Below are 14189 nucleotides of genomic sequence, written 5' to 3'. Positions count from 1 at the left end.
TTCAGCATTTATGTATCAATATTACAATAATCAAATGGAGAAGCTATGGATGACAAATACAACATGAGAAAGCCTCACAGGTATCATCACCTGGACAGATCAGGCTGTATGGTCCAGCGTATCCTCAGGAGACGAAAATCCACAGAGGTACAGTAAATAAAATGAAGTTACGAAAACTAAATACTAGCGAAAAAACCCAACAAAAACTGCAAAAACAAACAAACAAACAAACAAACCAAACACACAAACCACACACAACACAACCACTAGGCTTAAACGGTAGGATTATCCCAGGCCTTTCCATGCTGCTTTTTCTTTCTGAAAAAGTTATCAATACTAGCTGGCTAATCCCATCAGTCCCAAAAGGGAAGTCAAGCATTATCTTAGTTTTACAGCAGGGCACCATGGAATTTAAAAAAAAAAAAAAAAAGAAAAGAAAAGATAAATTAACTTGCCAATGGCTCCACCCCAAGTCAATGGCTGAGCCTGTTAGGGCCAGTGAAGACTAGATAGTTACTGTTCCTGAATATCTGCCTTGTAACTGCACAGTGACGTGAACAGAGCCTGTATTGTACATGCCTCTATTACTCTTTCCCCAAGAAATGACCCAGCTAGGACTCTGCAGCATTCGAGAAGTTGCATACCTCTAACCCAACAGGCCTTTAGGGTACAGAATAATCTTCAACATCAGAATGAGAACTCTACAGGATCAAGCACAAGGTTGGCATTTTGTATATAAAAAGTCCAAGTCTGAAACAAAGACACAGATAGACACAGTGTACAGTGCATTGCATATATAAATGCTCAGTTTATCCACATCTGACATACCATATTGATTTGTAGCTGATGCAGGGTTTATCAAGAGAGCAAAACAAGGCACAACTGGTACATGTTAATAATCAGGTAAAGATGGGGATGACTGGACTTCTCCACAGGGCAAGGTTCTTAAGTGCTCTGGAACACTTCTCCAACCATCAAGACAGGCTGCACTGCCCTATTTTCACCGCTGCTTCTGCCAGAAAATAATAGTGTTATCCACCGGTGCTAGAGTTCCAGCTCTGACTGCAAGGAAGACTTAGCCTTTGATCAGGATACTTTGCCTTGACACGTTTTCAATTCCCACCAGTTCAATGAGGAGAAAAAGGCCTATGACTCACAGTTTTCTCCCCTCTCGTGGACTCCTCAGGAATTTGCAGTAGACACCTGAACAGTACACATGATGTTAAGCTTGCTATTCTAATCTATTTTTTTATGAATTCTTGAGAAGTAGTCCACAGACCACCTGGTTCCACAGTCACAGGTGCCAAAACACTAAGAATAAATAAACGTTGGTGGAGCTATAGAGGCTCTTGGCTGTAACTCATCTGATTCAATGGTGATAACAGTAATGGTGATGACAGCACTACGACACAGATCCAGAAACCATGCCTATTTTTGCAGCATTTCCTTTGAGCAGGAAAAGCCAGCTGGTAACAAGATGGCAAATGTCCCAACCATGCTAGCAGCCTGGTTGTTGCTTTCCCTAGCAAAGATGAAGTTATGATAAAGGTAAAGACATTTTTTTCATCCTGAAACTTAATACAAACTGGTCAGGTAATCTCGGCATATGTAAGTGCGGAATACAAGAGAAGGATTACTGCTCAAAGTATCAAAACATTTGCTTGCCTTTATTTGTCTCATAGCTGAGCAGGACAGACTTCTGCTTTAAGGACTAAAGATAGTAATTTGTAAAATGCTGGGCCTGTATTTTCAATTTGAATTGAATTAGTTTACAGTTTCATTCCACTCTGTGCTCTAATTTGCTTGAATATTCACTGCAGAGATGTATTCCTAGGCTGCTCTTAACTAGAACACTGCCGGAGGTCTGCCTCTACTGCCATCAATGAGAAGCTTACTCACGGGTCAAACTCCCCTCTCAGATAAACTTTAGCAAGGCCTTGAAGTCACTGGGACTACATAGATGTAACAGAGTGGGGAATTTGACTAAGTAATGACTTCAGCACAGTCAGGAAACAACCAGAAGCAAGAGAGATGTGCTTTCATAAATATGAGCAGTGAAATAAACCAGAGACCCAGAAGAAAAGCAACACAGGACAAAACCCAGAAATACTAGGACAGATCTTTGTTGTTGATAATTACTGATTTTAATCAAGTTTACTGATCTATAGGAGTGGAAACATGGGAAAAAGTATAGATTTAACTAGTTTGAAAAGCTAATGAAAAAACACTTAAGGCTGGTTCTCACAAAGTATAAGGAATCTTAAAAGCTGTGCCACTCATAGCCATGTCTTTTCATCAAAACAAATGCCTGCGTTTAATAGGGCCATAGTGCTTATGCCATTGCCAAGTCCTAATATAATATGTGGCTTTGTCTTTGGTGACGATTTTTGTTCAGACAGGCATTGCAAACACACAAACAGCTCTCAGTCTTCCTCTCAGCTTTCTGCAGGAAAGGACTACTTCAAATACTGCCACTGCACCAAAATGGATACATGGAGGAAATGCAGAGAGGGCTCCCTTCTTCCCACACTCCCCAATCACTGAGCTCAGCTCACAAGCAGAAAGGACCATGTTCTAGCTGCAATCCTCCCTGCTTTGCACTGTTCCAGCAGCAGAAAGTAAGCAGGAATCCAGCCTATCAAGCTGACTGGGGATTACCCCAGCATCAGGAAATCACCATCTGGTTTAGCATCACTTTTTCCTCCTAACTTTAAGAGTCCTCAACCAAGGTGAGGACAGTATCTGAAGAGTAGCTGTTTTCCAGCAATCCCAATCTGCCATAGCAACATCTCATGGCCTTCAAAACCAAACACAGATTATAGAAGTTGTGCTGTTTAGAACAGCTTTGCTTCAACCTGATTTCTTAAGGAAACAAAAATCAAATGTTCAGGCTGTCTGTCTGCAGTTGCCCCATAACACCAGAACAGATTAGCAAGTTTCAATCAAGTCAAAGGGCAAGGGAAGTCCCTAAGATTCTATATATCTCATGGAAAGTGCTGATATTTTTTTTTTTTTTTTTTGGGGGGGGGGGGGAATAAGAGATTCAAACTATTGCTCCCACAATGGAAAGAATAATGGTGATTTAATCCTTAAGGTATTCCAAAAGAACGAAAAAAAGAGATGGACAGGCAGCAGACAGCTCCAGACGAGCCACAAACACTGTCTTCACCTAGCCCAAGAGACAAAGAGAGAGAACAGGAGGAGGAGGAGAATACAGGGTACATAACTGGAGGAAACAAGAGATCCATAGTTCCACCATTCACTAAATAAGTTATGGTTTACTTGCACAGGATAACACAGATGAGTTGAGGCTGGAAGTGATCTCTGAAGATCATCCAGTCCAACACCCTTGGTCAAAGCAGAGTCAGCTAAAGCAGGCTGTTCAAGTCCGCATCTAGTCTGGTTTTGAATATATGCAAGGATGGAGACTTGGCAACTTCTCTAGGCAACCTGTGCCAAGTTCAACCCACCCTCACAGTGGAGAAACCTCTTCCTGTGTTTAAGTGGAACTTCCTATACACACACAAAGGCCCAACTAAGATTAGTGCCTTACCATGAAAGGGATTATAGGCAGATAACGTAACACAAAATTTCTTCTCAGTTCAACAGGTAGGCAAGACACATGAAATGTAGTGGACACAACAAATATAAGAGAAAAATAATTCTCCAAGGACACACAGTCCATCAGTGCTAATTTCCCAAAGACAGTGCATCTGTAAAAGTAGTGGGAGAAAAAAAATCTTAGAAGTATCTTATTTTTCAGTCTAGCATGACCATACAGTTAAAAAAAAAAATAATCTCCAACAGTAACCTATGCTTATTTAGAAACAGGCTATTTTCTTGCTTAAGAGTATTTTTACTAGCTCTTCTAGCAATAACCATCAACTTAATTGAACAGGGCTGAAATTATTAAGGGGCTCACTCTTGGAACTGTAACATCCATAGAAGTTTTCTGAGAATACCTCCTAAAGTCTTCATTCATTTTTTGTAGGAGATTGCAGCTGCAGAAAGAACTTAATACCTGTCCAGCATCCTCTAGATTAGGATGCCAATCCTTGACCAGTTTCCAGTTTGAAGGGTCAAAACAACATGGAAGTTTAAAAGAAAACCAACAAAAAAACAAACAACCCAAAAAGAAACACACACACACACCCCAAAAAAAACCCCAAAATAACCACCAAACCAAAACACAGATGACCAAAAGGAAAACCTTCAAAAGTAAAACTGTAGAGCAATCCTGTACCTGCTGACAGCAGGTCATCTCAATGTGACAGCCAAGCTACCCATCATTCACAACCTGAAAATGAGAGCTTTGCAATAGAACACTAGAAGAAATTAAGAGATTCCAATAATGTAAAAATCCAAGAGTTAAATCTATTCCTTAATCTTAAGGACAGGGCACAGTTATTAAAAGAAATTCACACAGTCAATGAATAAAACTTACCCAGGGTGAATGGCTGGCATAATGAGTAATTCAACCCTCAGCTGGCAAACAGTCAGCAAAAAACATGAGAAACTTTAAAACATCCCACACAGTGCATTTCATACAACAAGGATTTGGAATGAAAAGTCTTCTTTTCCTACTTGACTTTGCTAAGACTAGTGTTTTATTGCATTTGAATTAAACCACAAGTTTTTGTCCTAGCACGGCTCAGACTTTATCAGAGCAGAATATTGTGGGGTTTTTAAAATAAAATTTAGAAAAAAGGAAATCATACAATCACCAGGTCATGTTTAGCTGCAAATATGTTATTGCTGGTCCCACTTTCTCATAAATTATACTACCACAGAGCAGAAGAACCAACATTACGAACCTGGGCTATGGTGTACCTAATCCTGGACCAAGGCAACAAAACAACCACTTTTCCAAGAAGATTCTCTGTGTAGAAATCTAGCGCCTATGTGGCTAGCCACATATAAAATAATTAAGAAAAAGAGTTAAAGAAGGTAAAGAGCCAAGCAATTACATGAACATTCCCTGCTGGGTCAGTATGAAGACCTGGTACACTCTCACCGGCAGCTAAAGGACTGCTGTTCAACCTTTGGCAGACTGAAACTTGAGAGCTTTAAGAGTAGGCTTTAGACAGACAGTAGAAATTAACACATTTTTGGTCCAGACCCCTTTGCTTCTCCCAGAAACCAGCTCCTCCATTATTTTTGTTCCAGTCAATAGTGCTTTTAATAGCTAAATGACAAGGGCAGTCAGTTTATGGCACATAAGGCTGAACACACAAGAGGAATGACACTGCAAAAGCAGAGCTTGTTAACACGTATGTAATGTAAACATTATTAAAAAAAAATCACACTGATTATTTTTCTTCCACATTAAGCATATACTGCCAAAGACAGCAAACTAAACAGCAAGAGCCTCAGGATATAGAGTATGTCGTTTTGTAAGTAGAAGCAGGCAGCCAGAAGAGCACTTTCTAAATGGATGCCTGAAAACAGTTTTCCATCTACTTTTTTATTTATTTTTTAAGTTAAGCACTTCGCTGGAAATATCATGCATTCCCACATCGCGTTGGAATACTAAAGCAAAAAAAAGGAAAAAAAAAGGTTGCACTTGCATACCCTAAGCCACTTGATTCTGGTTTCTCTCCTCAATTCTCCCCTGCACCCTGTATTAACCCATTTACCGTCAGGTGATGTTGCAAATATTGGCGCAAAGCTTTTACCAGCAATAATCTCTTTTTGTCCTTAAGTGGCAAGTTATCTACTTTTTTCCAAACTCTTTAATTATCAAATCACTGATTATCAATTAGTGGATGTTAGATAAGAAACAAAAAAGCAGCCCATTACCAGCAGTAAGCCAGAAAGGAATGGTCCCTTCCAGTCTAACCTCATCCCTTCCACCACCCCAAGCTAAAAAGATTTATTTGAACAAGAAATTAAAAAAAAAAATATCTTTTCCTCTCAAGTATGCAATAACCTTTCTTCAAGAAAGACAGAGGAGGAACAGCAGAAGTCCAGAAGGCAGAAACTGCCTGGCACAGCTATGGGATGCAAAACAGTAAGCTCAGCCATTACAACTTTGTGAAAGAGTTATTTAGGGCAGCTTTAGGGCTACTTTAATTTATGTCAGTTGACAATGATCTATGTGGCCTTCAGGAAATAATGAAATAATTTTATCAAAATAAAACAGAGCGCTGACAATGCAAGGTAAGTATTCTATTCTACCCACTCCAGCACTAACTATCCATCAGCTACCTGCACCAGCCTGAAGGTTAGTCTGCACTACCACGAAGGCAACAGCACCTGCAAGAGAATGTACCTGGATTTGTTTAAACACTAGCATTTACCTTCTCTGTCCATATTGCTCTTTATCCTCAGTCTCACAACACACTTCCATTTATTATCCTTTAAAAACTGTATCCCAAGGTCATTGCAAAAGCAGCAGTATATTCCTGTTTATACAGTCCACAGGACTTTGGCGATTGGGTAGGGATCTCTGCCACAAATGACGCATTCAAGAAAAAAAATGCTTGCAGCTACATCAATAGCAATTAATACACGTTTATGAAAGGAACCAATACAGTTTCCACTGTTCCACCTAAACTCCATTTAAACCCAATTTTCAAAAGCTATGAAGCAATGAAAGAAATCTTCTAGGTGGATTTTTTCCATGTTTTTTACCAGAGTTTTATCAGTAATGTTTCTAATCTGCAAACAGAATTAAATTAATTAATAAAAATGTTATACCCCTATTCAAAATTAAACATAGAATAATCAAACAGAACTGGATGAACACTAGTAATACGCTCTAAAAGTACTCATGTGAAATTAAGTAAGTTTGATTCGATCACATTTGTGTGCTTTTTAAAAAACCCTTCTGGAAAACTTCACGTCTTCCAGGCAAGGGTGCTCATGGGAATCATGTCCAAACTGTCCCGGAAAACTACATTTTCAGTTTACGCTCGCAAATATTTATGTTGGAAGTGCTCGTACAACTATCCCAGTAGAATGTAATGCTCTTATGCAGCATATCCAACAGACTACATTCAAGAGTACAATTTAAATCTTTTGATATAGGTAAAGTGCACCCAATCCATAAGTGAGGTAAGAAAGTTGGGGAAAGGAGATAAAAGTAGTCATTTACCAGAAAAATCCAAAACAAATAAGAACTTAAAGAAAATCACTCTGCATTTACACACACCCCAGTGAAGACTGTTCAAGTTCGTTAAGAACACTATTTACAACAAATTATTCATGTTACTCTGCAGATCGTTATGGATGTTTTGGAGAAAAACAGTACTGCTTATGCATAAACTGAAAAAGGAACAATCTCCTCGTAACTCATAAGCAGAATGAACAGTATTATTCACTAGGCTTGCTAAACATTTTGGGTTTGTTTAAAAGAAACCAAGGAAATTTCTTTGGGATATTTCTTAACAGAACAACCCATATCAAACAAAAAAGTCCACCCTTACTTATTTATCATGGGCTTATGATCTTTCTATTGAAGTCAGCTCAACTTAAAACACTGACTGACTTCACAAGGGCAATTTACAGTATCTCAGCATTTGAAGAGGAGCACTCCTTGAACATTCATTTATGTCTCTGCCTTTACGTTCATGGAAATCTGTATCTAGGCTTCCACCTCTTCTTATTTTGACTGTTCTATGCATTATACATCCCTCATGCAATGTCTCTAACTTCAGAGGGCATTACTTCCAAATTTCTCATTTCCTTTCAAATTTCTACTGAAAGCTGGGATTCTTTCATCACCTACATTTGTTCTCTATTATCTACCTAATAATTTTGAGGTTGATATTTATTATTGCCACTGAAATTGCTGTTTAACTCTCTAAAGCACAGAGTTTTAAAGACTTCCCAAAATAAATATATGGAATAAATGTACAGTATACTGAAAAATACTGCAATGTTAGAGAATACAAAACATATACTGGCTGCTCCACTCAATTTACAACATGAATTGCAAGAACCCACTTTAAATGCTATGTTTGCTCTTCTCAAGGAATCACAGGTTTTCTAGACATCAGAAAGAATTCCTTTCAAGAGGTAAATTCTACTGAGAAGCTTTTTTAATTTCTCCAACCTCTCTCAATATTCTAATGCAGCCCTTTGCACTGTAGCAGCATGACATCAGAGCAGTGATGGAAAGCAGAAAAGTGCTTGAGCAGTGCGAAAACACTATTTGTAAAATCACTGCTTCTGTAGCTTGTGCTTGTGTCTGAAATGTTGGTATATAAATAGTCATACAGGCCTACTCATTTGACAGCATCTGAATTTTAACAACTCTTGGGTGAGAAAGCTTACTGCGCTTTACAAAGAAAAACAATCATTCAGAGCCTACTCCTATCTCAACAAGTTCATAATGATTTTGCTACTGATATTGGGGTAAAGGACTAATGGCATGCCTCTGCAAAGTTTGCAGAAAGATGGAAGCTAAAAATCATTTTCACTGTAGTTAGCAAACAGGAATTTGCTTTTAAAACAAAAAAAAAGTGAAAATCATAAAAGGGATATCTTTGCAGTTCAGACATGCGGCCTGGTAATACTAGTTTACTCCAGTCAGTAATGTAGGCAAACTACTTCTGAACAATCAGATCAAAGGTCTATAAAGGAAAGACCAAATCTCTCAAAACTCATAACCGTTACTGGAAAATCCATCAAGTCTAAGTCACTATGACATAACTTTTTTTGGCAAAATTTCATTCTTAAGACCTCTACTGCCCACAGTATTGCTTGCAATATTTTATTTCTATGATTAATAATAGTTTAAATCTTCACAGACTCGTCATGACAAAGGGTACCGATTTGCTGTTTTGAAGGAAACTTTACAAAGGAAATTAAAATACATATATGAAAGCATTAATAGAACATATACTGGTTTGTTGCTTGCTTGTTTGTTTAAAAAGGCCATGGGGGGAACTACAATGATTTACACCTCTATAATGACATATTCATCTAGACAGCTGAACGGAATAAAGTTGTACTCCAGATTCTCTCTAGATCCAACACACTGGGCCAGACAAAAAAAATTCAGTACCATGAATGAAAAGGATATACTTTGTTTAGCCTACTTACCCAAGGAAACCAAACTTCGGAGATCACATTGTCTACCAAACCCCCTCAAATAGATCTGAAGCTTTCAATTTCAACCAAATTTGACAAAGACAAATTAAAAAAATTAACAGATTTCAGTTTCGGTTGATGTCATGGAAACAGGTGGTTAAGGCTGTAAAGAAACATCCAGTTTAAGCTCTCACCAAATCAAATGCTATCAAATTCACCAAGACTCAAATTTAATGATTCCTGTTCTTACATAACCCAATAGCATACTGCAGAAGACCTCATTGATGGCTCGTATATAATTAACATGTTATACAGAAAAATAACTGCAAGTTATATGGTATAGAATGCAGTAAAGGGACCCCCTGCATCTTTTTGTGACGGTTGAACTGCTGTGAGTTTCAAACAGGATTCTTTGTATTGAATGTCTGCAGGACTGGCTTAAAACAGAATTAAAGGAACAAGACAAAATGGATCAGCAACAAGAAATTTTTCACTGAGTTTATTTCAAAGTGAATAGGGTAACTCCCACTTAAAGCCAATGTCTTATTGCTTGTAGACAAAGCAGCATTTTGGAAATTTCAACTAGACATTAAGTCGGTGCCATAGCAAGCAATGATGCTGAAGCCTGTGCAGCGACTATCACACGAAAACACAAGAAAACCCTCCCAGACACTGAAGCCCTCCACTTCAGTTCCTCATCTTTGCACTCGTTCACTATAGTCAATATGAATTACTCTTAAGAGTTTCAAGGGTAAAACACAGGTTAATAAGGCCAAAAGAAACACATAACAAAGACACGTGTGGATTTTTTTTTGTAAAAAAAAATAAAGCAAGGAATACGCAAGTAGTGATTTCACAGAGAAGTAGTGGAAAATGGAGAAAAGCCTCTGTTAGATCTAACTAAAATAGCGTTTCATGATCATGCTGGACTGGGGTTTCTCAAGGCACACTGTTTCCACATGTGTTACTGTAACATGACACACATCCTTTGCTCATTACTCTTAATTACAATGAAAGCCTCCTATAATTAACTGTAGAAGAATGTATCAATGAAACTTAAATAAGCCAACCCTTTCCCCAAACATCCATGTATATATAATAAACTTTCACACTGACAGTTCTATAAAATCTATTTTTTTAGTACAATAATTAAGATTATGCTGCCTTTTGTATTCTTGCAAAATCATCCAAATATAGATTCCATGAGCTAGTCCTTCAGCTGCAGCAAACGAGAGGTGTTCTGAATTCAACCTACTACAAAAGCAAACCATCTTACTACAGTACTCAGATTATACATTAAATTCATATGTTTCATTATTAAAAATAATTTTCCTTCATTTCTCTACCATTCCCACTACCAGCAAAGAGCTAAGTGCAGACATTTTTCAGCACTGCCCTGTGTAGCCCTTTTCCAGCTTCTCTGATTAAGAGGCCATAATCCTCTCTGTGGCATCAGTCACCCTCAGCAAGCTTGACACACCAGCCCAGAAGGCCGTTCAGGACAAATTTGGTATACCTGATTTTGAATTCTAATCAACGCTTCCAAAAACAGTTGTTACCCCCCAATTCAAACTGAAGGCTTTTCTGCATCAGTTTTGCCCACCCACAGCCAGATGTTACCAGGTTCCACTAATGTCCCAGATAGAGCAACTGGACTTCTTGGAGGGACCAGTAGGCTGCTGTTGGTAAACACTTTTTCACAGGTACTAAGGTGGCAATCAATGAGAACTTCACAGAGAGAAAGCCAGTGAGAGTTCCACTTGCTGTTAAGTTCTCCCTTCTTGGTACCCTTTCTAAGTCTGCCCTGAACTATGAACCCACGCTCCTTCCCAAAACCCCCTTCTTTTGATCTCAGTAAAAGCAGGTAAGAGTGACTAACACATTCATATAATATTAATGTATCTGGGAGCAAAGCTAGACCTGACTATCCCAAATAACTTTAGAGAATCAATAATTTTTAATTTAAAATAAAAACTATGAATATGAAGATGACTGCAAAACAGATAGGACTCTGCAATGCAACTTACACTTTCTTTCTATTCATCATTATATTTTGCCAGATTTTATTTCTCACTCTTCCCCATCCCCTTGGGGGAAAAAAAATATTCCAAGCCATCAGCTCTTAATCTTGCAAGCCTTAAAGTCAAGCTCTAAAGGAATTATTATAACCACTGTTTTCTTCAGCTGTACGCCACTGCAACCCAAATTCAAAGTTGCACACCATGACAACATACTATGGTGAATCAGGCCCTCATACTGCGCTTGTTGTCCTCTCCCTAAAATGCTGCAGGTTGCCTGCTTACCCTCCGAAACAAGCAGGATGAGGACTAGCTACGTACCACACACTGTTCATGCCATTTTGCATGCTCCGAAATGTGATTAGCACAGAAAATGCGAGAAGACCAGAAGGCATATTTCCATATTTAGCCACATATGTTTAATACAGAGCTAGATTTCACCTCAGTGCATTATTCCGTTAATCAAGGGTGAGCATAGCAAGGAAGACATAGGCTGACATCAGCTACTTTTAAGATCTCTCTTCCTCTTCCCCCCACCTCCAGCTTCTATGACACCATGCATTGTGCATTTCATGTGCATTCATGTGTGCAAACAGCAGAGGCTTATCTATAAAGATCAGGTATATGGTAAAACTGCAAAAGGAAACTTTCACCCTTGTCTAGCTGGTTGAAAAACTGCAGAGGCCAACAGCAGCAAGCCTCTAAATACATCCTCTTCTCCCTCCACCCCCACGTCTCTAATCACTTAGGAGGAAGATAGGAAGATTAGCAGAGAGGAGAAAAAATAACCAAAGCTGCAGATAACCCTTTAGGACCACAATGTCAGGCTACAAGACATGGAGCAAGAGGTTAATGCAGCTGTATTTTCAGGAATCTTCAGATACAATTCTATCTAAAGGGGAGGGAGGGGTGCTGAAAAGGTGAGGAGAGAAAAAAAAAAAGGAAATGGTGATGAAGACAAAAATGAATTTGTCATCCACAGTGGGCTCTTTGATCACCTGGAGTACCCAGGAAAGGATTACTAGCAGAAATAGAGCAGTTTTGTTACCAATATACTGCAATTTTTAGGTAAATTATTTTAATTATCATCATCACAACAGATTTTAGTAAGAACACAGCTGCAGAAGTAAGGGCTAATTCAGCTATGCAAAGAATAAAGGTGGTAACCAAAACAGTGACAGAAGCTACCTTCAGCAGCTGATACACTGAAGAGATTTGAAAAAAAATGGAATATAAATAAAAGTCACTTTCACTAGAAGACAATGTCATCTTCATCCATGTCTCTGAACGGTTGCTATGGGGTTGTGAAGAGGAGGGGAAGGATGGGGGGGTTATAATCAATCATCTCAGAAGAGCATTGCTTCTTACAGAGAAAGATCTGGATTTTGACTGTGTCCCTAAGAAAATTGCGGACTGCAGAGCTGCTGCCACGCAGGGCAGTGAGGAAGCAGGCAGAGCAGAGGCAGCAGCTGGGGATGGAAACGCCTATTAAATCCTTTAGACAACAGATGGGCAAAGCTCGGCTGGGTTATTAAAAAAAAAAAAAATACACCACAATGCATCATGTTTTATTGTCCCACCATAATGAACAACACTTAACACCCACATGCCCAAAGAAGCCCCCCTATGGCTGATCTTCCCCTTTCCCTAAATTATAATCTCAAGTATCAATCCACTTTCGGGGGGCTCCCAACCCAATGCCATCGCTTATTTCACCTGTTACTAAAAAAAATAAAAATAATATGACAGACATTTGGGCTTCTTTTCAAGGGTTTTTCTTCCAATTAATGCTCCCCTGCCCTTGAAGTGAATATACTATCCAAGCAAGCAACAGTAAGTCCAGATCTTGAACGCATTTAAGGGATCTAATTATGTCATGTAGGGCAGAAGCACCTGCTCTCTGCTAATTCCCTCCACTCTGTTTCCTCTTTTTAATATTTCTTACCATTGTTCCATTCAGAAAAATCTGCTGGGGATGAGTTTCATAAACAAGCTTTAAGAAAAATAATTAAATAATCTCCCCTCCCCCCCAATCCCTCCTACAAAAACACAGCATAACCAGAATGAATTCTGCCACTGATCCTCTATTTTTCTTTTATTTCAGACCCTACCCACAAAAACCACCAGCCCATCCATCCATATTTGCTAAATACCCACAGCAGTCAGTACCACAGACATACTGTACATATTTCCCCCCCCACACACCCCCCCCCCCCAACTGCACCTTAAGGACTACACCCTTTTCAATCATGATGTCATGAAATACTGCTGGTGACTCCCCCACTACCACCACCACCACCTCCTCGGTACTACAGGCTGTGAACCTTTCATTTCGATATAATATGATTAAAAGAAAATGCTCCTAAGTAGGGCAGCGAAGAAATTGATGTGAAAATTCACCACCAGCAGATCATCTATCTTTTTCCTCTGCATGCACTCTGGCTGTCATCAGAACAACACCCATTAGCAGGAGTAATGCATAAAGCATCTTGGGCTTTTTTTTTTTTTTTAAAGAAAGAAAAGAATTAAAATTAAAAATAAATAAAGGCAAAAATCCCCTATGAATATTATCTCCACTAAAATAGCAAATGGGAAAACCTGAACCCTCAAATATCCCATCCCCAGCACCTCACTGGCTGCTACAGCACCTTCCCTCTAGCGCCGGTGCTGCTGCAAAAGAACCAACCTGTCTGTCCTTTTCCTAGGGTTTTCTCCAAACGATAGGGTCCAACATACTGTGCATGTTGAGCTCCGCTGCCTTCTTTCCCTGTTGATGTCATTTCTACCTGGATCTGTAATTCTGCAATGTGTATGTGCTGATGAGCTGGAATTTCTCTCTCTGCAGTTCTTTAAATTCCCACTTTGCAGCTGTGCAAGCAAAGCACTCTTTTTCTCTGCTTTAGTCCACTTGGTTGCAGATTTTTTTCTTCCTCCTCTTTCTTTCCTCTCTCTCTCACGTGCGTCTTTTCCTGCTGGGTCTGCCTGGGACACTGATGGACGACGGAGTTATTTCAATGTTCAAAGAGGGGGATCTACGATCCAAGCCCAAGGAGCATGATGCTGGTGATCCGAGCTCCGCACGCCTTGTTCTCTCTAGGAGCTGTTCAAGGGAGAGCCAGAGCTAGAGCAGCGGAA

The 14189-nt window shown here is 39.2% G+C and overlaps 1 protein-coding gene across 15 annotated transcripts in view; it reads right to left on the bottom strand.

Annotated features, from left to right (window-relative positions):
- Positions 1-14189, bottom strand: part of BRSK2 (BR serine/threonine kinase 2) — a 315828-nt gene extending 301639 nt beyond the window's left edge. For all 15 annotated transcript variants that reach the window (XM_056354309.1, XM_056354311.1, XM_056354312.1 and 12 more), the window contains exon 1: positions 13741-14189. In XM_056354309.1, the coding sequence (XP_056210284.1) occupies positions 13741-13834 (94 nt within the window). In that variant the 5' untranslated portion in view covers positions 13835-14189. The remainder of the gene's footprint in view (positions 1-13740) is intronic.

This window comes from Falco biarmicus, chromosome 10 (genome assembly GCF_023638135.1).
Source record: "Falco biarmicus isolate bFalBia1 chromosome 10, bFalBia1.pri, whole genome shotgun sequence".
In the NCBI taxonomy this organism is placed as follows: domain Eukaryota; kingdom Metazoa; phylum Chordata; class Aves; order Falconiformes; family Falconidae; genus Falco; species Falco biarmicus.
The sequence above is the reverse complement of the archived record's forward strand: the minus strand, read 5'-3'. Positions and strand labels throughout refer to the sequence as shown.